The sequence below is a fragment of the Mustela nivalis genome (genome assembly GCF_964662115.1).
Source record: "Mustela nivalis genome assembly, chromosome: 1".
Lineage (NCBI taxonomy): Eukaryota > Metazoa > Chordata > Mammalia > Carnivora > Mustelidae > Mustela > Mustela nivalis.
The window spans coordinates 28,024,724-28,051,286 of NC_139020.1; the positions used below are offsets into that span (position 1 = coordinate 28,024,724).

General features: G+C 37.3%; 1 protein-coding gene across 1 annotated transcript in view; it reads left to right on the forward strand.

Annotated features, from left to right (window-relative positions):
* Positions 1-3,259: 3,259 nt before the first annotated feature.
* SAMSN1 (SAM domain, SH3 domain and nuclear localization signals 1) overlaps positions 3,260-26,563 on the forward strand; it is a 140,385-nt gene continuing 117,081 nt past the window's right edge. The window contains exons 1-2 of the mRNA XM_082689328.1: positions 3,260-3,324; positions 9,525-9,656. Coding sequence (XP_082545454.1) covers positions 3,301-3,324; positions 9,525-9,656 — 156 coding nt within the window. The 5' untranslated portion in view covers positions 3,260-3,300. The remainder of the gene's footprint in view (positions 3,325-9,524; positions 9,657-26,563) is intronic.

Below are 26,563 nucleotides of genomic sequence, written 5' to 3' on the forward strand. Positions count from 1 at the left end.
TTATGCTCTTTGCACACTATCATGATAACTACCTGTTGGAATAAAAAGTAATTGTCATCTCTATAACATAACAGAAATTCTGCCTGCAGAGGAGATAGATAAAAGATAGTTAATTTTCAGTATATGAGAAGAGAAGGAGAGGAGAGTAGAAAATAGGTGCATTCCCTGTGCCTACCAGGACTTAATCTTCTCTCTTATTTGGCGGTGACTTTGGGGGAGTGCATGTCCTCGTACAATTCCTTGAAGATCTTTTACAAAAAGAATCTTAGGATATTTTATTGTTTTTATTGCTTCTTCCAGGCCCATGAATCGGGAAATTTTCAAGTTGAAGGAAAGTATAGAGAGACAAATTTTTACAGTATTATCTTTAGAATCTGCCTATGGTAACAAGTTAGTGGCAAAGAAGAGAGAAAGAAGAAAAGAAGAGAAAGAGAAGTTCTAGACTAAAGAGACTTAAGAGACATGAAACCCAAAGTGACATGTGATCTTTTTTTATTTGGATCCTGATTCAAATGGTGCAAATATAAGAAAAGAATCTTTGTTCTTCTTCTTAAGATTATTGGAGCATTTAATTATGGAAAATGTTTTGGCTATCTTGGCACATAGTAGACCACTTAGTGGCTTAAAACAATTTATTTTCTCACAATTTTGGAGTGAGGTCAGGTCTTTCGGAGATGTCTCTCTGCCCCATCGCTATAACTAGGGTGCCTCATCTGGGACTTGAGGACTTACTTCCAGGATTGGCCTCACCCATAGGAGTAGCTAGCACCTGGGTGCTGGTCGTCAACTTGGAGAGCAGCTGTTCTTGGTTCGAGAAGAACCAAGAACTTCATTCGAGCTGTTGCTAGAACCCCTTATGTTCCTTCATAGAGGTCTCTTCTCTGCTGCTTGGGCTTCCTCACAATAGGACAGCTGGCAGTCCTCCTAAAGGCTAAGTTTAGATCTGGCGCAGTGATATCTCTTCCATATTCCATTGATCAGTGTAGTCACAGCTTCAGACCACATTCAAGGAATTGGAGAAATAGACTCCATCTCTCTATGGGGGGAATGACATGGGGAGGTATTTGAAGTTATCAAGGAATAATTTTAAAGTGTAGCAATGGTGCTCTGATTGTCTAAGAAAATGTCAAAAAAATCTTAGAGATACAAAGTGAATTGTGTAGGAATGAAATGACATGATGTCTGAGGTTTCAAATACTTGCACAGGAAGGAAAAATGGTTAAGAATAAATGAGATTGATTTTGCAACTGTTGTAATATCTTGATAATTTTTAAATATAGGTGATAGGAATATGGAGGGATTAGTGAACTCCACTTTTGAGTTCATATGAAAAGCTCATCATCAATTTTGTTAAATACCCAGACTTGAAATAGTGTTATAGTTCCTAAAAGAGATTCAAAGTTCTATTCTCATCTGGTTTCGATTTTGATTAAATTTTAATATCTCATCTTCTCAGAACACACTGTAAATAATACTCCTCCAAAGTACTAACTTGGGAAAGCATGCAGAATGGAGACTCTTATAGGGCTGCCGTGGAAGCTATTGGGAAGAATAATAGAGGGCAGTCAAACACAGAAGACTGCTTGACAATGGTGCTGATAGTTGACTTTTTTCATCTGAAAGTCACCATGTGAGAACTTCGTGATTTGAGGTCCTGCATCCGTCTTCAGAACACGAAGGGAAGGCAGCGAAACTGTAGAAAGTTACCATGGCTGACCTCACTGACCCTTGGCATCAATTGTCAATGCACAGACCAGTCCTTTTATGAGAAGAATAACTCTTCTTGAGGAAGCATTCTCAGATATGTAGTCTGTTCCTTGGAATTCAAAGCATTTTTAACTCACAGCACTCTAAGAGCTGGAGGTGCCAATGTAGTTCTCTAGGCTTTCCTGATTAAAGAACAAGGGACAACTGGAGATGCCTTTTCTGAGGGTATTAGAAATAAATGTAATTTAAAGAAAAATAAGCCCAGGACTGGCTGAAGAAGCAGCATATTTGCAAGGTGAAAATTGAACTTCCCAGCAATTCCACGTCTGGATATGTGCTCAAAAGAATTGAAAGCAGGGATACAAATAGAGATTTGTGTAGCCTTGTTTATTGAGGCATTATTTACAAAAGCCAAAAGGTAGAAGCAACCCAAGTGTCCATCAACAGATGAATGGATAAACAAAAGGTGGTATATACATACAATGAATATTAAAAGTCTTAAAAAGGAAGGAAATTCTGTCATATCCTACAACATGGGTGAGCCTCAAAGACATTATGCTAAGAGAAATAAACTAGTCACTAAAGGACAAATATTGTCTGATTTTACTTCAATGAAGTGCCTAGTAGAAAAGCAAAATTCATAGAGAAAAAATGAAGAATGACAGATGCCCAGGGGCTGGTGGGGAGGGAGGAGTGGGAAGTTAGTGTTTAATATGTCCAGAGTTTCACTTGTTCCAAGACGAAAGAGTTCTGGTGATGGATGGTGGTAATGGTTAATGACAATGTGAATGTATTTAATGCCACCAAACTGTACATTGTGAAACAGTTACAATGGTAAATTGTTATGTCTAGTTTACCACTATAAAAAGTACTTATTGGGGCACCTGGGTCACTCAGTGGGTTAAAGCCTCTGCCTTCGGCTCAGGTCATGATCCCAGGGTCCTGGGATCGAGTCTCTGCTCAGCAGGGAGCCTGCTTCCTCCTCTCTCTCTGCCTGCCTCTCTGTCTACCTGTGATCTCTGTCAGGTAAATGAATAAAAATCTTAAAAAAAAAAAAAGTACTTATTTCACTATCTTGCCTTATTTAAAAAAAAAAAAAAAACTTTTTTTTTTTTTTTAAATTAATGGAAGGAAATAGAGGGATGGAGAGACACGCGGGACACAGCCTCAACCTACCACCTTTGGAGGGAAGGTGATATTTTATATTGAAGGATGGTCTTTTCTTTTTTGTTTTTCCCGAGATTTGCTTTATCTTTTCAATTTAGTTAGCTACGTCTATGATGGTTTTCACTGCAGTTTTCCTTCAGACTTTAGCACTATCATTGCCACCTGAGAAATCTGTTTCCACAGAACATGGTATGTCTCATCCTCTCATTTGAGTAGCAGACTTCCTCGTTAATTTAGAAAATTGTTTGTTCAATAAAGACCTATCTCATTTGATCCTGGTCTCTGAATCCCCTGGATTATGGCAGGGATTTTACTCTATAATCATCTCCCATGAGAACTGCCCCTACAGCTGTGAAGCCAAGAGAGAGCTACAAGGGGTGATCATATTCTCGTAGGCACAGCAACAAGGGACCGGAGCCTACCAAAATGAATCTCTTCTGCTTTTCACTGGTGAGTTTCTTTACATGCATCATTGATATCCTCATTTTTATTTTACTATATCAATGAAAAGGAATGGAGTTCAGATATACTCTAAACTTCCTATGTGGTAATTAATTAATACATTTAGGGTCTCATAAAAAAGTCCACATCAAAAAGAAGAAAAGGGTGTTTTTATTAAAGCACTTAAGCCAACTCTATTCAGATGCAAGTAACTTAACTAGATATACATATATACGTATACATATATATATTTATCAAAACAATATACATTAACATTTTGATGCTGAATGCCTTTTTATGCTGAATTTCTAAGAATGATATGTAAACAGTATTTTTGAGGAACTATTTTCTTCTATTTATTGTAAATATGAGAAAAATTTTTGCAAAATATGCTGCATTTGGGTTACTTGCTTTGCTTTGAGACATCCTAGGAATCAAAATTTCTTCTTTACTGTGTGAGTAATGAATTCCGTCTAATGTTGGCTTTGTCAAACTACCATGGAGGCAGCTTCCTAAGTTACACAGCACTGTAAATGCGAGGTACAATAGATTATTCCAGTCCTGCAAATGTGCTCATTCAAGGGTAAAAGCACTTCTCAAATTCTTTTTACATTATTGCTTTTTTTTTTTTTTTTTTTTAAGCTTAGCCTGAAGTGGATCAGTGGAAGTTAGCAGGTAGTCATAGATCTGGAACTACTTTATAACTCTAACCTGCAATTATGACCATCTGCCAATGCTAAAAATGGATTTCAAAAATAATTTTATTCATTTCTCTCTGTGTTTACAGCAGGACATTATGCCTATTCGTTGGTTTTGCAAGATGTGGATGGGAGATCCCTGTCATTTGTCGGAATAAAATGGTTTACTTTGATGTTTGTTTTCCTTCCAAATTGCAAATAAGATTAACATAAGTGCCGGAGATGGTGCTGACATAGGTTGTAATACCTAAACAGGAGGCGTTTTAAGCCAAGATAAGGGATTTAATCTTGGAGCATCTTGAAAAATAAAATGCAGTTGTGAGTTGTGGCAAGCTGAATCATCGAGTTCTGATTGCCTCTATAGTCCCAATTTACAAAATAATTGCCGGTGCTCAACTTCGCTTTGTGCCATATAAATCTGACTGGAGAAATCCCATTTCAGGTGATTTAAGTGGTATTGTGCATTCTTTTCTAGTCCATCTAAAAGAGCTATATGGGGTTTATATGAATATACTTCCCATGGAAATAGGCAGTGTTGTAGCAGAGACGACTGCATTCCAGAATCACTCTGAATGGCTCTATAATCAGTATGCTAATGTTTCTATAACATAGCGTGGCTCAGCAGAGTGTGGCAGACTTTCCTAATCCTGCGATGGAAGCCGTCTAACCATCTAATGAGCATCATTGTCTTTCTCTGTAATATAGGGAAAGGGGCACGTACTCAAAAAGGATTGCTTCAAAGCCATGCCGTGCGGACTCAATCGGACTGCAACACTTTTGTTGTAAAGTTGTCCTTAAACATTTCCTTGTTTGGAAACATATTTGATTAGACAGAACCATCCTGAACACGGAAATATTTTGTTCAAGCATTCCAAAGTTTGTCAAAATTAATTGCTTTCATAATAAAATGTCCACAAGTGACTTGGAAAAACCTCAGAACTATTTTAGGTGCTTTTTATTTCTTCCTGTGGGCTAAATAAATAAAATTGTTCAGTGTATGGGCTCTCCACCAGGGTGCTGTGACACCCTACTGTGTTGTTACGAGCTGCGAAAACGGGGAGGGGTTACAGCTTTCGCCAGGAATTTGTGCATAATTCAAAACATATTTTATCTGCGCCTGTAGGAATGTGAACATATGGGACAGGCATTTAAAATAAAGAGAATAAAAGTCACTGATTTAGTGGAAAGAACAATTTCAAAATCACAAAATAGAGGTGTATATATATTGATCTTTAATTCTGTGGGAGGAGGTGGTTTAAATATTAAGGTCCACATAAAGATTACCACTAAAGAAAGCCAGAGAAAGAGTTAAACATTCTCTTATTTAAGTGGACGGGGAAATTGTAAATCTTTTACTAAATGGGGTTTTTAAGAGAAATATAAAGCAAACTTAATGAACTACCCATTCTGAACCAAGGATCCTATAAATAATCCATTAAAGGTGATTGCTATTATTTTGGATCTATAAACTCGAAATGGGGTCTATCTTTCAAAAGGGAGGCAGGGATATCCTTTTATGTATGCCACTCTGACTCCAGAATTTTTCTTACGGTTTTAACATTGTGATAAGGCTTTTAGAAGACTTGCTCATTAGAAGCAGGATGATTTTCTTGTTGAGCTCATCACATAGTTATTGAGTTTAACATGACTTTGTAACCCAGTAAGGTTACAAATCAATTATCCCTGCACCATTTCTTCAGTGATTTGTAATAATGCTGCTTCTATTTTATTTGGACTTTATTCTATCCCTTTGGTTTCTCTCTACCCCTTTCCTTATAACCGTTCTTTTATATACCTATTAAGGTAATTCTAAGGCTAAGGGAGATATCTTATTCAAAGGAATACCCTCTCCTTGTCCTTCTTCAAAATTTGGACTTCTTAAGTCTTTGTGCTTCTAGGTAAATCTCAAATAATATGAAAACCTTTGATACGATCTTGGTTAAAACAGATTTAATTCCACATCATCTTTAGGGGAAATTGACTTAATCATGGAGTTGAGCCCTCCCACCCACAAACATGTGCAGCTTTCCATTAATTCAAGTCTTCTCCTATGGACTATTAATATATTCTATGATTTGCTCTATAAAATTCATGCACATCTTTTACTATATTTCCTGCTAGGGGTCTAAGAATTTTGGTGGCCATTGTGATTATTTGTTCCTAATTTGTTTCTGCTGATTTATAGATGCATTATCGACTTCCTGATACTGATATTGCAAGCAAACGATTTGGCTGAATTTAAAAAATTCTGATAGTCTATGTTTTCCCATACAGATAATCTGTAAGTTTTTCTCTTCTTTAGTAATTATATCATTCTCAAGTTTTGTCTCTCTTCTGTTACATTACAGTCAGAATGCTGTAACAGCAGACACACCAAACTTGTTTCTCACATTCATGTAGTTACTCCTAATTGAGTCTTTCTGAGGCTTTTGATTAATAATCCTAGTGAGATTAAGGAAATCCTGTCTTTTCCTAATTCGCTAAGATTTTATCACAGATGAAGAAGAAATTTTTCAAATTTATTGAAATAATAAGTTTTCTGTTAAATATTTTAAAAAGGCATCTAAACGTTGAAACACCCTTGTATTTCCATATTAAATACTGATTGACCATGATGTATTTTTATGGAAGCTACTAAATTGAATTAAATTTAAATGTGTGCATTTCCTTTAGAATTTCTTAAGTAAAATTGGTCTATAGGTTTTCTTTCTTTTTTTTTTCAAGATTTTATTTATTTATTTGACAGACAGATCACAAGTAGGCAGAGAGGCAGGCAGAGAGAGAGAGGAAGGGAAGCAGGCTCCCTGCTGAGCAGAGAGCCTGATGTGGGGCTCGATCCCAGGACCCTGGAATCATGACTGGAGCTGAAGGCTTTTAACCCACTGAGCCACCCAGGCACCCTATAGTTTTTCTTTAATTGACGGGAAAATTCTGTCATTTTTATTTTTCTAGAATTCCTGTTAATCTTTTTTTGTCACATCCCTCCACACTTCTACCTGAATGTTCCATATGTTTTCTATTTATCCTTCTATGCTGCACCATGGGTAGACTCTTCAGTATTTCTTAATCTTTTTCAGATTTCTAGACTCAGGTCCAGAGTTAATCCTCATTTTTTAATTTTTTCGTATAAATTTATTTGATTATATTATTCATTCTCAAGATGTTGTAATTGTTTATTTTTGTTGCTCTTTAGTGATACTTGTTTCATTGCTGCCTGTTTGGTTTCATCATAGACTATTTATAGTTGGATATTACTTTTTTATTTTACTGTATGAAGATCACATTCTTTCTTAAATTGTTTCTCCATCTATTTTGATTTTAATTTTCTCTGGAACGAAATGCCTTGATTTTCAGATTGTCAGTTCAGTTGGCTGTCTTTCTCAGCATTTAATCCCCTCCCGTGTTTTGGTTAATGTTGAATCCTAAAACTCTTTCTGTTCGCTCTCTCTGTGTCTCTGTCACTGCCTCTCCCTCACCCTCCTTTCCCTTCAACCTACACCCTCCTCCCCCTCTTTCTCTTTCCTCTCCGCCCTCTTCACCTTTCTCCATTTGGTTGTGAGGCAGAGACCTCAAGTGTCTCTGAGTCTCCAGCTTAGAGAGAAGACATATTGCTGGTCCAGGGATATTTTTTTTTAAGACTTTGTTTATTTATTTGTCAGAGAGAGAGAGTGAGTGAGCACAAGCAGGAGGAGCATAGGCAGAGGGAGAAGTAGACTCCCCACTGAGCAGAGAGCCCAATGGGAGACACAATCCCAGGATCCCAGGATCATGATCTGAGCCGAAGGCAGATGCTTAACTGACTGAGCCACCCAGGCATCCCTGGTCCGGGAATTTATCCCAAAGTGATAGTTGGTGTATGACTGAGCCAGTGACTGCACCAGCTGGCTGCTTGCTTGTTTCGGGTCCCATTTTGCTGGCTGTGTTGATAAAATTTCGCTCTTCTGAGGGCCCCAGCAGCTATTGGAAGGAGCTTTATTCCCAGCCTCTTTTCTAACTATGAGTTTTGCTGTAGTCCCTGGAGTTCAGCATGGAGTTGCTTTATGTGGTTGATGTCTACTGCACATTACCCCACAGAGCCCAAAATCTGGTCACTACTACCTGTTTGTGGATGGGCACCCAACAGGTTCAATGCTTTACATTCACCCACCGCACTGTGTTTCAGTTCGATTTTCAGTCTCCCTACACGTTTAGGTATCTTAGGGCATATGCGACTTAGTTCTTACTTAAGTCTTTCCCAGTAATTTGCCATGTGATTTGAGGAGAGGTTGTTTAAAATATAAAACTGTAGAGCATTTTAGTTTAAAGTTCTAAAGGTAGATGATGCAAATGCCATTCAATCTTAGCTTATATATTTAAAAAATTCATTTTTAAGGATGAGAACATTTTCAGGACCACACTATCTCACTATCTCTTTTATTATCCTTTCAAGCAAGAAAACTTTCTCGTAATCAACAGACATTTATATTAATGACACCATTATCAGCATCCCTAGTTACTAAAGAAATTTCCATATACTGTCTACCTCTCTCCCTTAAGACTTTTCCAAATGACATCACAACTAGAACAATTTTGTCTCAAAAGGAGAAAATACAAGTCAGTTCAGTTAGTAAGTTGGCTTCCCAAATACAAAGAAAATTTAGAGTATAGTTCATAATGGTTTTAAGTGCAAACCATTCAGTTTTAAATTCATTATTCTGTAAAAGAATAAACACAATTAAATATTATTTATTAATATAAATACTGTGAACATTAATGTCAAAGCCTTTATCATGCTTGTGAAATACTTTTGCTATTTCAAAGCGTGTCCTGTGTTTTCATTTTACCCTGATGATTCCTCTGTAACGTGGATGAAACTGCTCCTTCACTGTTAAGGAAGCAGTACAACAGATTGTGTTTCTCCTACAAGGACATAGGACTAATTAGAGGGATATGTGTCTCTAAAATCTGTGACCTGAGAGCCAACACGGTTTAATGTTATCCAAATAGTCCTTCATTTAGTAGTACCTTGAACTTGATGTCTTCATTACGCTTCTTGAGAAACTGCCTCCTTTTGTGCATTGCTCTTCAACACTTGAGTCTTGTTTGAATTGCTGGCTCTGTAGTGAGTGGTGAGAATGCCTTCCTTTACGGCCTTGTTCACTGTTGTAAAATGGTGTACCATTAACTCTTAGTCTTTATGCCCAGGATGATTTAGATAGGATACTTTACGAAAGTGCGTAGATAGGTTCGGAGGCTGTTCAAGGAGGGAACCTGGGTGGCTTACCGGGTGGGCAGCTGACTCTTGACTTCAGCTTGGGTTGTGATCTCAGGGTCTTGAGATGGAGCCTGACGTCCAGCCTCATGCCCAGTGGGGAGTCTCCTTGGGATTCTCTCCCTCTCCCTCTCCCTCTCTCCTTCCCTCTGCCTGTGTGCTCACTTGCTCTCTAAAATAAATAAATATTAAAAAAAAAAAAAGACTTTTCAAGGAAAATATTTTATTATTTTGTGCCTTATAAATCTCTTTTATTGCAGGAAGGCTCCACGGACAGCTTGTATGAGCCAGTCCCAGAGCAGCAGACTAATCAAGAAAGCACCTCTGTTGGGACTGGTTTTGTTATCTCACCTTTTGGAGAGAGTGGAAAAGCACACGACAATTTCTTCATGGTGAGTGAAGCCCCAAGTCTCATGGATTGCTTCTCTATTATATATTTCAAATCATTTGCTTCATGACACCTGTTAATAAAGCAAAAACCTCTGTTCTCAGAAAGTTCTGCATTTACTTTCGGTTTCTGAGTTTCTCTTCATTGTTGTCTCTTGATGATTTTAGCTTCTTAATATAAACTACCATTTACAGAGTATCTATTACATAAGTTAACTCAGTTAATCATCAAAACAACCTTAGGACAAAGAAATAATTATATCTTTTTTGAGATTAGGAAATTGCAGGAGAGAAAGCAAAATAGCTTTTTTTTTTTATTTTAGTTGTTATTTATTTATATTATTATTTATTTTTATTTATAACTAAAGGTTATAAACTGTGAAGTAGTAAAGCTGGCAGTTAAAGATATATGGGTTTGCCTCAGCAGTTCATCAGTAATGTATTGGTAAACCAGGTCTTTGGGATGGATGGAGGGAACCCCAGATCTGTATGTAGCATTTGCCAATTGCCTTGGTGTAAATGCTCCTACCATGGTCATGTTCAAGCTATCAGTGGTTTAATAACAGACTTACAACACCTGAATATTTATTTGTTCCTTATCTCCAGTGCCAACTGCTGCACACCGCTGGTCGCTTTATAGTCTGTGCTAATCATTTTATTAAGCTTCTCCTTAAATTTATGGACACACATTGTGAACTTATAAAAACACGAGTATTACTAGAGTGCAAATGCAGATAGTTTTTTGAATTATCTTTATAATTACAAGAGGCAGAGAGTTCTCAGTGCTCTGCAAAATTGGCCCTGTCCCTGTTTAACAGGGCTGGCTATTCTCATAGTTGATGGTGCTGTATTTAAATTAATCTCACACTAACAAACTTATTTCACTTCTATTGTGGCTTAGTACAATACAAAATGTCCATGTTTGCTACAAAAAAAGAACTTCCCTATACTTACTGATTTAAATGTCATCTCCTACCCCTACAACCATACTTTTCCCCAGTAACAACACAAAGATGAATATCCACTTCTTTTTTTGTACTAGGTGATGTTATATATGACATTATTTGTGCTGATCTTCACAATAATTTTAGAGAGATTTAGAACCATCAAGAAAGGGGGCACCTGGGTGGCTCAGTTGTTAAGTATCTGCCTTTGGCTCAGGTCATGATCCCAGAGTCCTGGGATTTAACCCAGTATCAGGCTCCCTGCTCAGCAGGAAGACTGCTTCTCTCTCTCCCACTTTCCCTTCTTGTGTTCTCTCTCTCATTGTCTCTCTCTCTCTCTCTCTGTGTCAAAAAAATAAGTAACATCTGAAAAAAAAATGTAGAGAAAGGTTATATAACTTTCCCAATTAAAAAAAGGATGACCCAGGATTCAAATCCAGAAAAGTACCTTCATGTTTTATAACTACTTTCATACCTACCTATTTTATTCCTTGGGGATATTCTTTGAAAACCTTTTTTATATAGCTTACAGATCTAAGCAATGTCACATCAGTTAGCAACCAAGTTCAATGATAAGTCTCAGTAAGTAAAAATAATCCAAAAAAATTTAGTGTAGTGGAAACTCTTCCCTCAATCTATACCCTTTTCAATATCCATGAATGTGTTGATGTTGACAGATATGCAGAAGAGGAAGCAGCAGTACACTTTACATATTAATGTGAGAGGGTGAGACTTACATGGAGACTCTCAATTGACATTGCAAAATGTTTGTAAGCATTTTTACTGTATAATTAAAGAGAAAAATTGAATAGGCTGAAGAGCCTGAAGATATTTTCTTAAATGTGTTAGTTCCATAAATATGCATGAAAAATAAACAAGTTCATGGCCAAGCAGTCTACTAGAATTTTTATCAAACGTCTTTACATTACAAAGTAGATGAGAATAATGAAAACACGATTTAAATTGCTAGAACTCTCCCTCCATGTATATATACAACATTACACACATATACGTGAGTGTGCATATATATATGCATATCGTGTATATAGTTACATACATCTCTATTTAATTTAAAAACGTATGCATACATATAAGCATCAATGTGTGTGTGTGTGTATACACTTTTGAAAGGCAACCAGTTCAACCACTGATTCTATATTAATTGATAAATTGTACCAGTCCTTTCACTGACCAGTCCTTCACTGACATTTTATTCCTAATGAAAATTATTCCATAGCTTGGATAAAATAAAATCAATCTTTTGACAAAAATGACATTTAGTGACTTAAAACTTTCCCTCTGAGCCTCTGAAGAGTGGATCAGTTTTTCCTCCTAGTATTCCCACTTCCTTTTTTCCCCCGCCTAATTCAAGGGGGGAAAAAAAAAAAAGTTTTGGGCTAGTCTTGACAGTATCAGAAAAAAATTGTTCATTTTGGATTCATGTTCTAGAAATATTACAAAAACACCCCTACAGTTCATGGAGTTATACCTCAAGCTCCCAGTCCTCGATCCAATGTATCTGTAACCCTTCCCAGAGAGTAGAGGTGTTCTCATACTCAAACTCTTTGAAGCAACCAGACAGCGTAGCTGGTTGTAACAGTGGAAATGAATAGCCCATACCAAAAATACTATCACTTGTCACATGAATTGAAAAGAGAAATCAGCACCTGGGTGGCTCAGCCAGTTAAATGTGACTCTTGATTTCTACCCAGGTCATGATTTCAGGGTTATGATATCGAGGCTCTTATCAAGCTGTGCACTCTGTGTGGAGCCTACTTAAGATTCTCTTTCTCCCTCTCCTTGTGCTCCCCCCAACCACCCTTCTCTCTCTTTCTAAAAAATAAAAGAAAGAAAGAAAAGAAAAGAAAAATCAAAATGAAAAAAGCATCCTAGGCTTCCTGGATTCCCTTAAACTATTTTATTTATTCATATTTATTAGTTTTGTGATATAGAAAACACTGTTTTGGGGGGGCACCTGGGTGGCTCAGTGGGTTAAAGCCTCTGCCTTCAGCTCGGGTCATGATCTCGGGGTCCTGGGATGGAGCCCCACGTCAGGCCCTCTGCTTGATGGGGAGCCTGCTTCTCCCTCTGTCTCTGCTTACTGCTCTGCCTACTTGTGATCTCTGTCTGTCAAATAAATAAATATAATCTTAAAAAAAAAAAAAAAGAAAGAAAACACTGTTTTAAGCAAGGTATGGAGTTATATAGATGAATATAAAACAATCCAGACTCCCAGAGGAGATGTTCTGGTGTAGATCGACTCCAGATTTAAGGATTGAATAGGTATAAAAGGGAAAGAAATTTATTTGGGGATTTTCAAAATATAAAAAAATTAATTGAAGTATAGTTCTCACATATATTATTAGTTTCGGGTGCACAACACAGTGATTTGACAATTATCTACATTACGATACCCTCACCATGGTAAGTATAATTACCATCTGTCACCACACAGAGTTATTACAATATTATTGACTACATTCCCTATATTCTACTTTCCATCCCTCTGACTGATTTTATGACTGGAAATGTATACCTCTTAATCCTCTTCACCTATTTTGTGTATCCCCTGTCCCCTTGCCCTCTGGTAACCTCTAGTTTATTCTTTATATTTATGAGTCTTTCTTTCTGTTATTGTTGTTATTTGTTTTATTTTCTAGATTCCACATTTAAGTAAAATCATATGGTATTTTTCTTCCTGTCTGACTTAATTCACTAACTATAATACATTTATTTATCACTGTTGTCACAAGTGGCAAGATTTTGTTCTTTTTATGGCTGAGTAATATTCTAGTGTGTGTGTGTGTGTGTGTGTGTGTGTGTGTGTGTGTATGTGTGTGTGTAAGACAGCTTCTTTATCCATTTACCTATCGATGGTCACTTAGGTTGTTTCCATATTTTGTCTATCATAAACAATGCTACAATAAACGTAGGTATGCATGTATTCTTTTGAATTAGTGTTTTCGTGTTCTTTGGGTAAATACTCAGAAGGGGCATTACTAGATCTCATGGTATTTCTATTTTCAATTTTTTGGGGAACCTACATACTGTTTTCCACAGTGGCTGTACCAATTTACATTCCTACTAACAGTGCAAGAGGAATCCCTTTTCTCCACATCCTCACCAGCAATTGCTATTTCTTGTCCTTTTGAGAATACCCATTCTGATTGGTGTAAGATGATATTTTATTGTGGTTTTGACTTGAAATTCACTGATGATGAGTGATGTTGAGCATCTTTTCCTGGGTCTGTTGGCCATCTGCATGTCTTCTTTGGAAAAACATTCTTTCAGTATTTGGGATTTTAATGACGAACATTTGAAATATCCAGCTTCCATTTTAATTGCAGTTCCAGGAGGGGTTGGTAGTGGAGAACTGGTCCAAAGTTAAATAAATTTAAAATATAAAACTTTATTAAATTCTGTGAAGAAGAGTAAGTGAGATCTACTTGTATCTTAGCAAAGCTAGAGAGTTTTGGAGGGCTATTGCCCCCAAAAAAGAAAAATATATATGTGTGTGTGTGTGTAAAAACTTTTTTGGAGTGAATAATTGTGCAACTAAGTAAATATGCTGAAAGAAACTATGCTAATATACCAGCCTAACTAAGATGTAGGCCATTAGGGCTTCATTCTGTACCTATTTTATTACTGCTTTATTATGTCTGAAGCTAATAAAATACCTTGATTTAGAAATAGAGTGAGAATATAAAATGTTTGTACCTCTGCCAACTGAGGGTTAACTGGATTGGTTCTGAATTACCTAGTTTGCCATCTGTATTGACTGAAGTAAGTAAATATTTGTCAATTTTTCCTTCCATTTTGTAACCCATAAATTAAGTTGGTAAGAAATTTAAGTCTTTTCCAAAAAAATGAGCTTTAATGTGAAGTAGGGGCAATGTCCCCATTATTTACATGTTGCACAACTATTCATTCAGTAAATTTTCATAAGCTAAATGAATGAATGAGCGAAGTTCCATTAATCAAGCTAAAGAAAGTCTTAATAACGAAAAATGTATTGAACAGACATTTCTCCAAAGAAGACATCCAGATGGCCAACAGACACATGAAAAAATGCTCCATATCACTTGGCATCAGGGAAATACAAATCAAAACCACAATGAGATACCACCTCATACCAATCAGAATGGCTAAACTTAACGAGACAGGAGACAACAAATGTTGGTGAGGATGAGGAGAAAAAGGAATGCTATTACACCATTGGTGGGAATGCAGGGTGGTGCAGCCACTCTGGAAAACGATATGGAGGTTCCTCAAGAAATTAGAAATAGAGTTACCCTACGACCCGGCAATTGCATTACTAGGTATTTACTTCAAAGATACAAACGTAGTGATCTGAAGTGGCACCGTACCCCAATGTTCGTAGCAACAGTGTCCACAATAGCCAAACTGTGGAAGGAGCTGAGGTGTCCATCAGCAGATGAATGGATAAAGATGTGGATCATACATACAATGGACTATTACACAGCCATCAGAAGGGATGAATACTTACCATTTACATCAGGATGTGTGGAACTGGAAGGTATTATGCTATGTGAAATAAGTCAATCAGAGAAAGACAATTATATGGTTTCACTCACACGTGGAATGTAAGAAACAGTGCAGAGGATCATAAGGAAAGGGAGGGAAAACTGAAGAGGAAGTCATCAGAGAGGGAGACAAACCAGGAGAGACTCTTAACTATAGGAAACAAACGGAGGGTTGCTGGAGAGGTGTGGGGAAGGGGTAACTGGGTGATGGGCATTAAGGAGGGCACATGCTGTGTTAAGCCCTGGATGTTATACGCAACTGATAAATTATAGAACACTGCATCTGAAACTAATGGTGTAGTATATGTTGGCTAATTAAGTTTGAATGAAAATAAAAAAAAAAATAACGAGGTAGGTATGATGCAGTGTCAAAAAGCATGAGCTTTGGAATTAGGCAAATACATGCTATTTGACCTGGAAAAATTGCTCAAATTCTCTAGACCTCAGTGTCCTTCTCTAGAGAATGGGAACAAGCCCCTGCGTAGGTTCAGCTGAGTTTTGGTGCTTGGAGACAATCTCCTCTTGATCCTCCTCCTCTCCACACACAGGAAGGATTTAGCACAGGAGTTAAAGAACCACGAGAAGGGCTCCAAACTGCAGCCCGAGGGGGGCCTATATTTTATGGCCATAAGCTAAGAGCCGCTTTTGCATTTTAAAAGATTTGCTTGAACACAAAAGCAAAAGTAAATAAGACTGTGCTGTAGAAGTTGTCTGTGACCTCCAGAGCCTGATATATTTCTATCTGGCTTTTCAGAGAAAAAGTTTACTGACCCCTAGAGCTATGCAGTCACAAACACAAGTGGCAATTGAGTGCTTGAAAAGGGGTTCATCCAAATGCGGGACGGCAGAAGGGGTAAAATACATGCCATTGTTTACAGACTGTCTGTGAAAAAAGTATAAAGCAGCTTATTAACAATTTTTACATTAACTACTTGTTGAAATGAGACTATTTTAGATATATCAGGATACATGGAATTTTACTCATCTCTTAACGTGGCTACTTGATGGTGGCCTCCACGTCTCATCCCACCTTTCAGATGTTACACAGATGTTTATATTTGCTAGACTTAAATTACATCTGTTCTCCAGGCTTTAGGGAACTTGCAGAATGTGGTTTTTAGCTTTTTGGCTTCTGAAAGATGAAATCACACTAGAAGGAAGATGAGGGGATTTTAAGTTAATAATACTGTGTCCACCATCTTTCCCTCTGAGACTTTCCATACTTATTATAATTGGCATTACCATCCTCAAAGACCAAAACAAAATAAAACAAAACACAAAAACAGTGTCCTTCCACCTCTGGAACTCCTCTGCAGTGGACAGGGAAGCGGACCAGCTTTCTGAAGATGGCTCTCTTGTCTCTGTAGAAAGCAATTTGTATCATTCCTACCCCAGACTTACAGTATTATCCTAACATTTATAGTGAGTTACAACTCTTCTGTAATATTCGGATCTTATAAAGTGATGATAAATTAAGACTTCTGATTTTTTTCCAGTTAAGCTAGAGTGGAATGATTAAAAAAAAAAAAAAAAGACTGTCTATTACTATTACATTAAAAACTAAATCACAGGGGCATCTGGGCGGCTCAGTCAGTTAAGCATCTGATTCTTGATTTTGGCTTAGGTCATGATCTCAGGGTTGTGAGATCGAGCCCCACGGTGGAGCCTACCTTGAGATTCTCTCCCTCCACCCCTCCCCCAACTCATACAGAATCTCTAAAATACATTTTAAAATCTTTTTTTTAAAAAGTCATAAACAAAAAAGCTGCTATAACAAGACTTTGGTACAACTTTTGGCAGTTGTTCTCAAGAGCAGCTGGACATTACCTGAAGACACATATATCTAGAGCCTACTCTGGATCTACCATACCGATAAGAAGGAATTAAAGGAGCCCCATCCAGTAGAAATACAATGCAATCCACGGATATAATTTTAGGTTTTCTAGTAGTCACATTAAAAAAAAAAACCTTAAAAAATGTAATTAATACAAATATTAATGAGACATTTTACATTCTTGATTTTAAATTCTGACTTTTGTCCGATTTTATACATCTTAAGTCAGATGCTAAAGTGTCAATGTTTAAAGTGAAATCTTGCCCTAGTGAAATCATGAAGATTGTCTATCTTCTGCCCAGCATCAGTTTCTAAGTTAAAATTAATTTAAGTTCAATTAAAACTTAGTTCCTCAGTCACACCAGCCATCTATCAATTGCTCCATAGCCACATGGGGCTAGAAATGTCTTCTGTATTAGGGCAGGACGAGGGGCTTGAAACTGCTAATGGTACTGAAGAATCAAAATAACCACATAATATCATACTCCACTCCACTTAAGGAAGTATAGGTATTAAAGTATAAAAATACTTGATGATAAACATTTAATTCTATACTTGTAGAAGAAGATGAGACAATAGGGAACAGGTGTGTTACCCAAGGAGGAAGCTGAGATTAGTGACTTGTATGGAGAGACAGATGGAGTCAAGACTGGAGTTCTGGCTTCCCCAATACTAATCTCGTCCCTTGGCCACTCTGCTAGAAGTGAGCGTGAGAGAGAGAGTGTGTATATGGTATGAATGTGTGTATACACAAGAGTTAGAGAAGGCAGGAGACGGGTGAGTGGCGGAGTGCTTTTGGGAGATAAGTAAGAGGAGCGGAAGATAGGAGAATAAAGAATCTGACCTTATAATATATATGCTAAATATAATCTGATGATACAGAGAACATAGCAGAAAGAACTTGAGATGGGCAATGCAGTTAATAGACTCGAGTTTTATTCCTGCTCCCCAGGCGGCTGAGAAATGTGTGTCCTTGAAAGTGTTATTGAACTTCTCTGACCCTAAATTTCCTAAGCAATAGAATGTGGCTAAAAATGTCTGCCTCTTAGTTTGTAGTGAGGATCAAATGTTTTCACACACGTTAAGCACCTGGCATAATGCATGTTAATGTTCATTTTCCTTCCTTCTGCAACCCATCACACCAGGGCAGAGTGATCCTTTGATTTAATATCCTTGATTAAATGACTTTAAGTCAAACTCTCACTTGAGCTAGGATGTCGTTTTAAAATAACTGCTCAAAAATAATTTGTAATCAACACTCCTTACCTAAAAGCATTGATTTTTACTGGGCTGGACAAGAAGAAGCAACAGGATTTATTGTTGATGTGCATTAGAACACCCAAGATTTTAATCTCCACAAATTGCCTCAAATCAGGAACACTCAGGTTGAGTGCAATGTTTGACAATTCAGCCCAAGATTTCCCATCATGTGTAGACAGCAGCGAACAAGAAAATCCATCACAGTGAGTCTTGTTTGCCTAATTCTTATCTCAGGGTGGTTTTTGTTTTGTTTTGTTTTTTGTGGGGTTTTTTTTTTTTTTTTTTTTTTGGTTTGGTTTTGGTTTTGGTTTGGGGAGGTCCATTTTAATTTAAATATTATTTAAATGAGAGTTCAATTTTTTATATATTCACTCATTACCATTTAATACGGATAAAAAGCACTGTAGAAATCAATTAAATTGTTCCCAGCCACCAGATGTTAATGAGAAAGTAATATAGCAGATTCAAAGATAGGCTTTAAAGACAAACAATACAATACATGTCTAACTGTTGGTTAGAGCTCCGCACTAATGAGGCCAAGGTCAGGGGTTTAATCCCCATATGGCCAGTTATTTTTGCTGTGTTCCATAGCCACTGGCAGCATCCGTGACCCCAGGCCACAGTCTTGGCTGTGTGTGCCATTGATCATTAAGGAATCTGGGTTGGGGGACGAGGAGGCACAAGCATGAAACTATTGCCCACTTATGGGAAGAGCAACTCAAGGGATAAACAACCCTGCTGACTGACAGTTCATCTGCCCACAAACAAAGAGTTTCCTTCGCTATAATCAGTCTTCAGGCCACCAGTGCAATTCTCAGCCTTCATCTTGGGATAATTCCAGGGTCAGTGGTAAGAGCCTTATGAGAGAAAACTGATTTCTTGCCTCAGCTTTGTTCCTAAATAGTGTTGAATAAGTCCTTACACTATCTGGATCTCAGTCTCCACCTCTATAACGTAATAGGTTTAGACTAGGTGATCTCTAAGGCCCCTTGCTGCTCTAAAATGTTTCCTTGAATACCTGTTAAATTATTTTCGAGGAAGGGGCTCCTGGGTGTCTCAGTTTGTTAAGCATCTGCCTTTGGCTCAAGTCATGATCCCAGGATCCTGGGATCAAGTCCCACATCAGACTCCCTGCTCAGCAGTGACCCCGCTTCTCCCTTTGCCTCTCTGTCTCTCCCTGTCTCATGAATAAATAAATAAAATCTTTTTAAAAATTAAAAAATTAATTGTTTTGGAAGGGGAGTGTTGTCTAACATTAAACACTATTATTTTCCTTTTGGAACTGTGGAAGACAGACTTCTAAGATGCCCTTTAATGAACCTGGCTATCTTAGTCATTGTTCTCTAGAGAAATAGATCCAATAGGTTGTGGAAATATGAAGAAAGGAATTTATTTGAAGGAATTAGCTCATGTGATTATGAGGCTGGCAAGTCAGAAATTTTCAGGAGAGGCTGGCAGGCTGGAGGCCCAGGAAAGAGGTGATGTTGTAACAAGAATCCAGATCGAGTCTAGAGGCACTACCTAGAAGATATATAGACTATCTAGAAATAGTCTTCCCCCCGTGGGAGACCACAGTCTTTTTGTCTTAAGATCTTCAACTGATTGGATGAGACCCACCCATATTACGGAGGGTAGTATGCTTTACTCAAAGTCTACTGATTTAAATGTTGATCTCATCTCAAAAAAATACTTTCATAGTGGCTTCTAAGCTAGTGTTTGACCAAATATCTGGGTATTGTGGCCTAGCCAAGTTGATAGAAAATTAATCATCCTATCTGCCTTATGATATTTAAGTCCTCGTGTAATCTCCACACTTTTGTGTGATTTGATTCCTGTAGAATTTGGCAAAAGTAACAGGAAGTCGCTTCCATAATTAGGTTACAAAAGACCTGATTTCTGTCTTGGTAACAGACTGGCTTCATTACCTTCTTGGCTTGAACATCACGATGAAGCAAGATCCCATCTACAGAGGCCCATGTGGTAAGGAACCTAGAGCAGCAGCCAGCCTACTGCCTAGATGCTGCCAACAATCATTCACTGAGCTTAGAAGAGGATCTTTCCCCAGCTAAGCTTTGGATGAGACCTCAGACCTTTAGACCAACAATTTGACTGCAACCCTGTGAGAGATGATGAAACAGAGCACCATCTAAGTCAAGGCCATATTCCTGATGCACAAAAAACTGTGAGAGAATAAAAGCAACTGTTTTTGAAGTAATTTATTGCACAATATTTTTATTTATTTATTTGAGAGGGAGAGAGAGAGAGAGCACAAGTGCGGGGGAAGAGCAGGGAGGAGGGAGAAACAGGCTCCCTGTTTAGCCTCAGAACTCTGAGATCATGACCTGAGCTGAAGGCAAATGCTTAACCGACTGAGCCACCCGGTATTCCCACAGCAATATTTAACTAATATGGGGACTAAAATTAATTAGACAAGTTATTAATCAGAATTATTTGCAGATTAACAGATCCATGCTAACTAATTTAATCAGAACAGAATATAATACAAGTTAAAGAGAGCTCAGAATTATTGGGAGGTTGAAGACAGATACCTAGCTGACAATGTAGGAATTACTCTGAGAAGCATCCTACAAAATTTGCTACCCAAGAGAGGGGCTGCTCCTGTCATAATCAGGAAGTGGCCAAATCAAGAAGGCAGTGTCACTGTGGCAGGCTCCAGAGCCCCATTGTCTGTGCTGAGATATGTTACATTAGAAAATGGATGCCCATAACTTATAATTTGCCCTTTGTCAGTCAGTTTTGTCTAAGTGCCTTAGGTTGGTGGATGTGGTGCGCAGGACCTAAACCCCCACATCTTATTCAACAAGAGAAGTTTCTTTCTTTCTTTTCTTCTTTCTCTCTCTCTCTCTTATGCTCTTCCTTCCTTCCTTTCTTCATCCTCTCCTCTTCCCTTCTCCTTCTCCCTTCTTCCTCTTTTTCCTCCTCTTCTACACATTGATTTCAGCTTTCGTGAATGATAGGGATGTCAACTACAGCAGGAAATACACATGCCCAAAATATCTAGAGAGAAACATAAAGAGCTATGTAATTAAATGCTGTATTGGAAGCATCAAGCCCAACTTCTGTAAGAATTCTCAGAAGGAATTTCAAAAGAAAAAATAATATTGTTAAGTAGCCTGAAACTGGGGGATCAAATAAGCCTTAGAAAATTCTCAGCTTTGAAATTTACTAGCTATGTGATCTTGGACAGGTTCCTTCGACTCTTCAAGCCCTGTCTCTTCTCTAAAACGAAAAAACTGTTATTCTTAATCACTTGAGAATAAAAAGTAACAGTACAATTAACATTATTAGCACAGTGGTTGGCACAAAAATAAATGATCACTAATAGGTGTTATCTCTAAGAACGTAACTGTGGTTTGTGGTTTCACGGTGCCAGTCCCGCGGAGTTGAAATTTAATATTTAAAGGAAGAACTAGAGTTAAAAGTGAGATATGTAAGGAGGTGGTTAAGACATTATCATCGCACACTATTCTAGCATCTTTCACAAAAGAGCTTAAAAAGCACTTAAAGCCAAGTGTCTTATAAATGGATAAATGGACACATTGAAATGTGACATGTCATTTTAGAATAGGTGAGTAATGGAGAAGTCAAGGTAGGTGACTCTCAGGTTAGTATTCTAACCACTCAACTGCATTTCTTACTCGTCTCCAAACTATTAAAATTGGGAGTTTTTTGTTCTGTCTCCATATTAGCATCAGCATTGACAGAGCTATTAATAACATAGACACTAAAGGAAGAAAATGAGATTAACAATGGCATCCCATCAACTAGGTCTTCATCAAACGATGAATAAGAAGAGTCAGTGTCAAAACAGGGCATGTAATCCTTTCCTTGATTTCTGGATTGTAAAATGACTCCTAACAAGCTGACATATAAAACACAGATTACCTTCATTAAAAAGACGGCTCTGTTCTCTCATTTTTATTTTTTTACCCGTTATATCTATGATCACATACGGTGATTCTCCTGCCACCAATTCCTGTGCGAACACTTTCTGGTGGTTTTAATTAGTCTCCTCTAGTAAATAGAGACTTATTTTAAAATAAAATGAAATCAATAGATTAAGGTTAATTATGCCTTATTCTCTTTTTTATTTCCTAAGCTTATGATACAATTACTAATTGAATCTAATGAAAGCCATGGTTATCTCTTTAATCATGTTTTAAAGAAAAAGCTGTAAAGCAAAAAAGCCCATTCTCCCTTTAATTTTCTCTTAAAAGCTTTTGCCATCCCTACCGATTTTGGATTGAAATATTGTAGATTAGGAACCATGGCTTGTTTCTGCTGGAGGAGATTATAAAGTTCTCAGCCAACCTTATTCTCAGGGTCCTGGGATCAACCTTATTCTGCGGATGCAGGGACTGAAGCTCTGTGAAAATTTTTATTTCAGATTTTTACCCATCGTATGTCCTACCAGACTTCTCACAAGTTCCTTTGTCTTGCTGTCATTCCATTTGTGGCTTTGAGGATTAAATAAGATAATGATCGAAGTGGCAGCAAACTGGTGACTTAATAAGCAGTATTCCTTTTCCCCAAACCTGGTGTAAATATAATTTCAGAAATCATGACACATTTGAAGATACTTCAGAAAAGCTCTCTTTTTTAAGAAATCTGGAATGGAATCTTTTTGTAAAGGAAGAATCTTTTATAATGCAAATAACCATCCCCTAGGAAACTTGTTTTGTCATCCCGGATATTTATAGTGCTGTGAGAGGAGTTTGTTAGTTCGGGATTGATAGAAAGCTCACTTAGCACACCAGTAGACAAATGGCAAAATTTTATGTGATTTACCAGCTCTGTTCCTGATGGATTAGATACGGGTACCTGTGCCTTCTCCAGGCACTACAAGCTCTGTGATCTGCCCTGAGATGACGGGCCACATGGGGATGCTATCCACCACCTGCTTCTCTTGAAGTCAGGATTCATTAGTTATATAGGGTTGTTACTCTTTGACAGGAGTCGGACAGGCTGGCAAGAAAGTCTACTTTTCCCATCAGGATGAGCTGACATTGCTGCTTCTTCTTCATTGCATTCTCATGGGGGGATGAAATCTGTTTTCCCCGAGAACCGTATCATTATTACAGTAATATACTGGGGGACCTCCAATGTACAGACTGTCATCTAAATTCAGTGGTTCCTGAGATGCCCACTTTTAATTAAATGTGCTTTCATAAATTACTGGGCATTCTTTGATGATGACGGCAACATCCACAAAATGATTAGTGCCTTTATAACACGTGAGTGTGCTGTCTGTGCACTTGTCTTCAAATAATACTAAATTATTCATATTAATGCTTTGATTAGGGTGTACTTTCTGAGTTCTTTGTTTAGTAGTGGGAAATAACACTATATTTTCTCAGCTTTCTCATAACCACTCTTCCCCTGGCCAATAATGCTCATTTGTGAGATCTCTGATCTAAATGATAGGTAGATTTTGTATCTGTGCAGTCAAGCATATAGAAGTAGTATTGGGTGCTTGTTAAGATATCAGACATAAAAAGGATGCCTGGTGGCTCAGTAGGTTAAGCTTCTGCCTTCAGCTCCGGTCATGATCTCAGGGTCCTGGGATCAAGCCCTGCATTGGGCTCTCTGCTCGGTGGGGAGCCTGCTTCCCCCTCTCTCTCTGCCTGCCTCTCTGCCTACTTGTGATCTCTGTCTGTCAAATAAATAAAATCTTAAAAAAAAAAAAGACATCAGACACAAAATATCAGTCTTACCACATACTAATTATGTCACCTTAGGCAAGAATCTCGATTGTTCTGTGCCTCAGTTTACTCATCTGTAAATTGAGGATAATTATAATAGTATCTACCTCACGGGATTACTGTAAAGATTAAGTGAATTATGATATACAAAGCACATTTTAATTTAAAATTGTGTTTAATACGACATGACTGTTCTGCCATTATTATTCTTCAAATGTATTAAATCAAGAAATGGAAAAGCAATGTGATTTAAAGCCATATTGTTCTTAGCACCTTGCTTTAACCAACTGGGTTGAGACTAGCTACATCTGCTAACATGCGTGTCTTTTGTGAGATCTATTTGATAACTTAGGAAACTTCTCCATCATGGGACTTTTTCACATGTTTGCCCTAAGAGGTATAGGCAAGGAAGAAAAGCTCATGGGGAGTAGGACTCCTTCCCATGGGTGATGGTTTGTAATCCAGTCACACCAACCTCCTCTTTGTTTTGACAACAACTGATAGCTCATGTACCTGCCTGTGTGTGTTTATGTATGTGTGTGCATGTGTTTGCATGTGTGCCTGTGTGCTCCCTGGTGGCCTTAGGGGCACTGCAAAACTACTCTATTTTATTAACTTTGAAGCATTATAATTATCTTTGCCAGATGTCTCTGAGAATTTTTTTTAAAAAGAAACTTCCATTAATTTCCATGTCTTTTTTGAACATCTGTGGGAACTTTAATGAAGCATAGGAACCTAAGAAATGTCCAGAAACAGGCTCATTCCGTTTGGATGTGGCATTCTTGGAATTGCTATATTTTAATATTAGTAAATTGCCATATTTTAATATTAGTAAAGCCATTTTGGTTATGCAAGTGAAACCTCATTCTCTTGAAAGAACGAGTCAGACAAAATAGAAAGTGTGTTAACTTATTTTAATGAGAAGTTATGTGTATACATATGTATGTGTGTATTTGTATTATGTTCAACTCTTGCTTTAATATTAGAATTTGATGTAACTAATAATGAATAATTAATTTAATGAGAAATAACATCTATAAGTTTCTTGAATGTGTTTGGCATTGGGTAAGGATTTTATGAAGGCCAGGTCATTTAATCTTCAAAATTAAGAAAGTCATAGACTCCAACAGGATCCTGAAATCCGTAGTCATTGATGGTTGAATATTGAAGAGAAGGACTACTTATAATTCTTCTTTGCATCTAAAACAGTGTCTGATACATAGTACATGCTCAATAAATGTCTGTTGGAACAACTGTGAATGTATGAATGAATTAATTATATAATTCTGAAAGAATATATTAGAATGGAAATATGACTAAGATTTAATCAAAATAGAGCACTAGATGCATGACCCTAGACAAGTCAATTTACCATTTGGGATCTCAGTTTACTCATCTGCAAATCAAAGTTCAGCTCTCTACAGTCTTAAAAGTTCACCATGAGATTTACATCATCACTTACTGCCAATCAATTTCCTCTGGTGCCGAAACACCTTTCACATTTCCATCAGTTAAGGCAACAACAATCCCTGACATATTCGCTTCATTTTTCCTTTTTGACTTTGATTTGAAGGTAAGATTTAAGAACCAATAATGCAAGGAACAGACACATATTAGACTCAACCTCAAAGGACAGTCATCTGTAACCACTGCATGAGAACAGAAATGTAGCATTGGGTGTCCAAGATTTCTTTTAAGTGGCCTCTTCTCTTTATTCATTTTGAATTTTTTTTAATTTGACCTAATACGACCTTGTTGCATAACTATGTGAAAATGCTTTACCCCTACAGCCCACTCTCATCTACTTGAATAATAACACATATTAGACATATTCTTTAGTTTCTGCTGGCCCGTTTATAATAATCTGCCTACATTTCATTTTTTATTTTCCTAACAATGGCCAGGGGTAAAAATTAAATTAAGCCACAAACTCCCTAGTGAATGAAAGGTAAGACTAATGATTAGTGCTTGATTTAGGGGATAATGAAATGAAGGCTAACAGGAGCAAGTTTTGCCTGGTATTTATGGCAAGTGTCAAATTAATGGACTAGACAGAATCATTTCATTGACTCTCTGAAATGGTATCTTCTTTTTGGAGTTCAGAGTAACACACACACACACACACACACACACACATATACATACAGATGTAGCTCTAAAAATAAAGCTGTATCTAGTCTTTCCTTGACTTGCCCCTCTAGGAATACAGGGTCTGAACTGTGAATACATAACAGTCTGCTTATGTAAGCAGAAGTCAGAAAGGAAAGCAGCTGCTTTGAGTCTGGTACAAGCAGTACTAAAAATTGCTTAACCAATTCAGTAGTAATCTACAACTAGGCAACACCCAAGGAACAGACATATTATTAATTAAGTAGATGTTCCGCTGTTTGAATGTTCCCCTTCCCTCGTATAATCACACTTCAGACACACATTTAATGTGCTTGACTCTCTCTACCATTTTGCAAGAAGCAGGTTGCCAAAGGAAAACTACATTACTTCTTATATCTTATTAGGGATTAAAAGAAGTTTTAACCCAAAATATTTTTCTTTTTTTTTTTTTTTTTTTTAAATTTTATTTATTTAAGTAATCTCCATACCTAACACAGG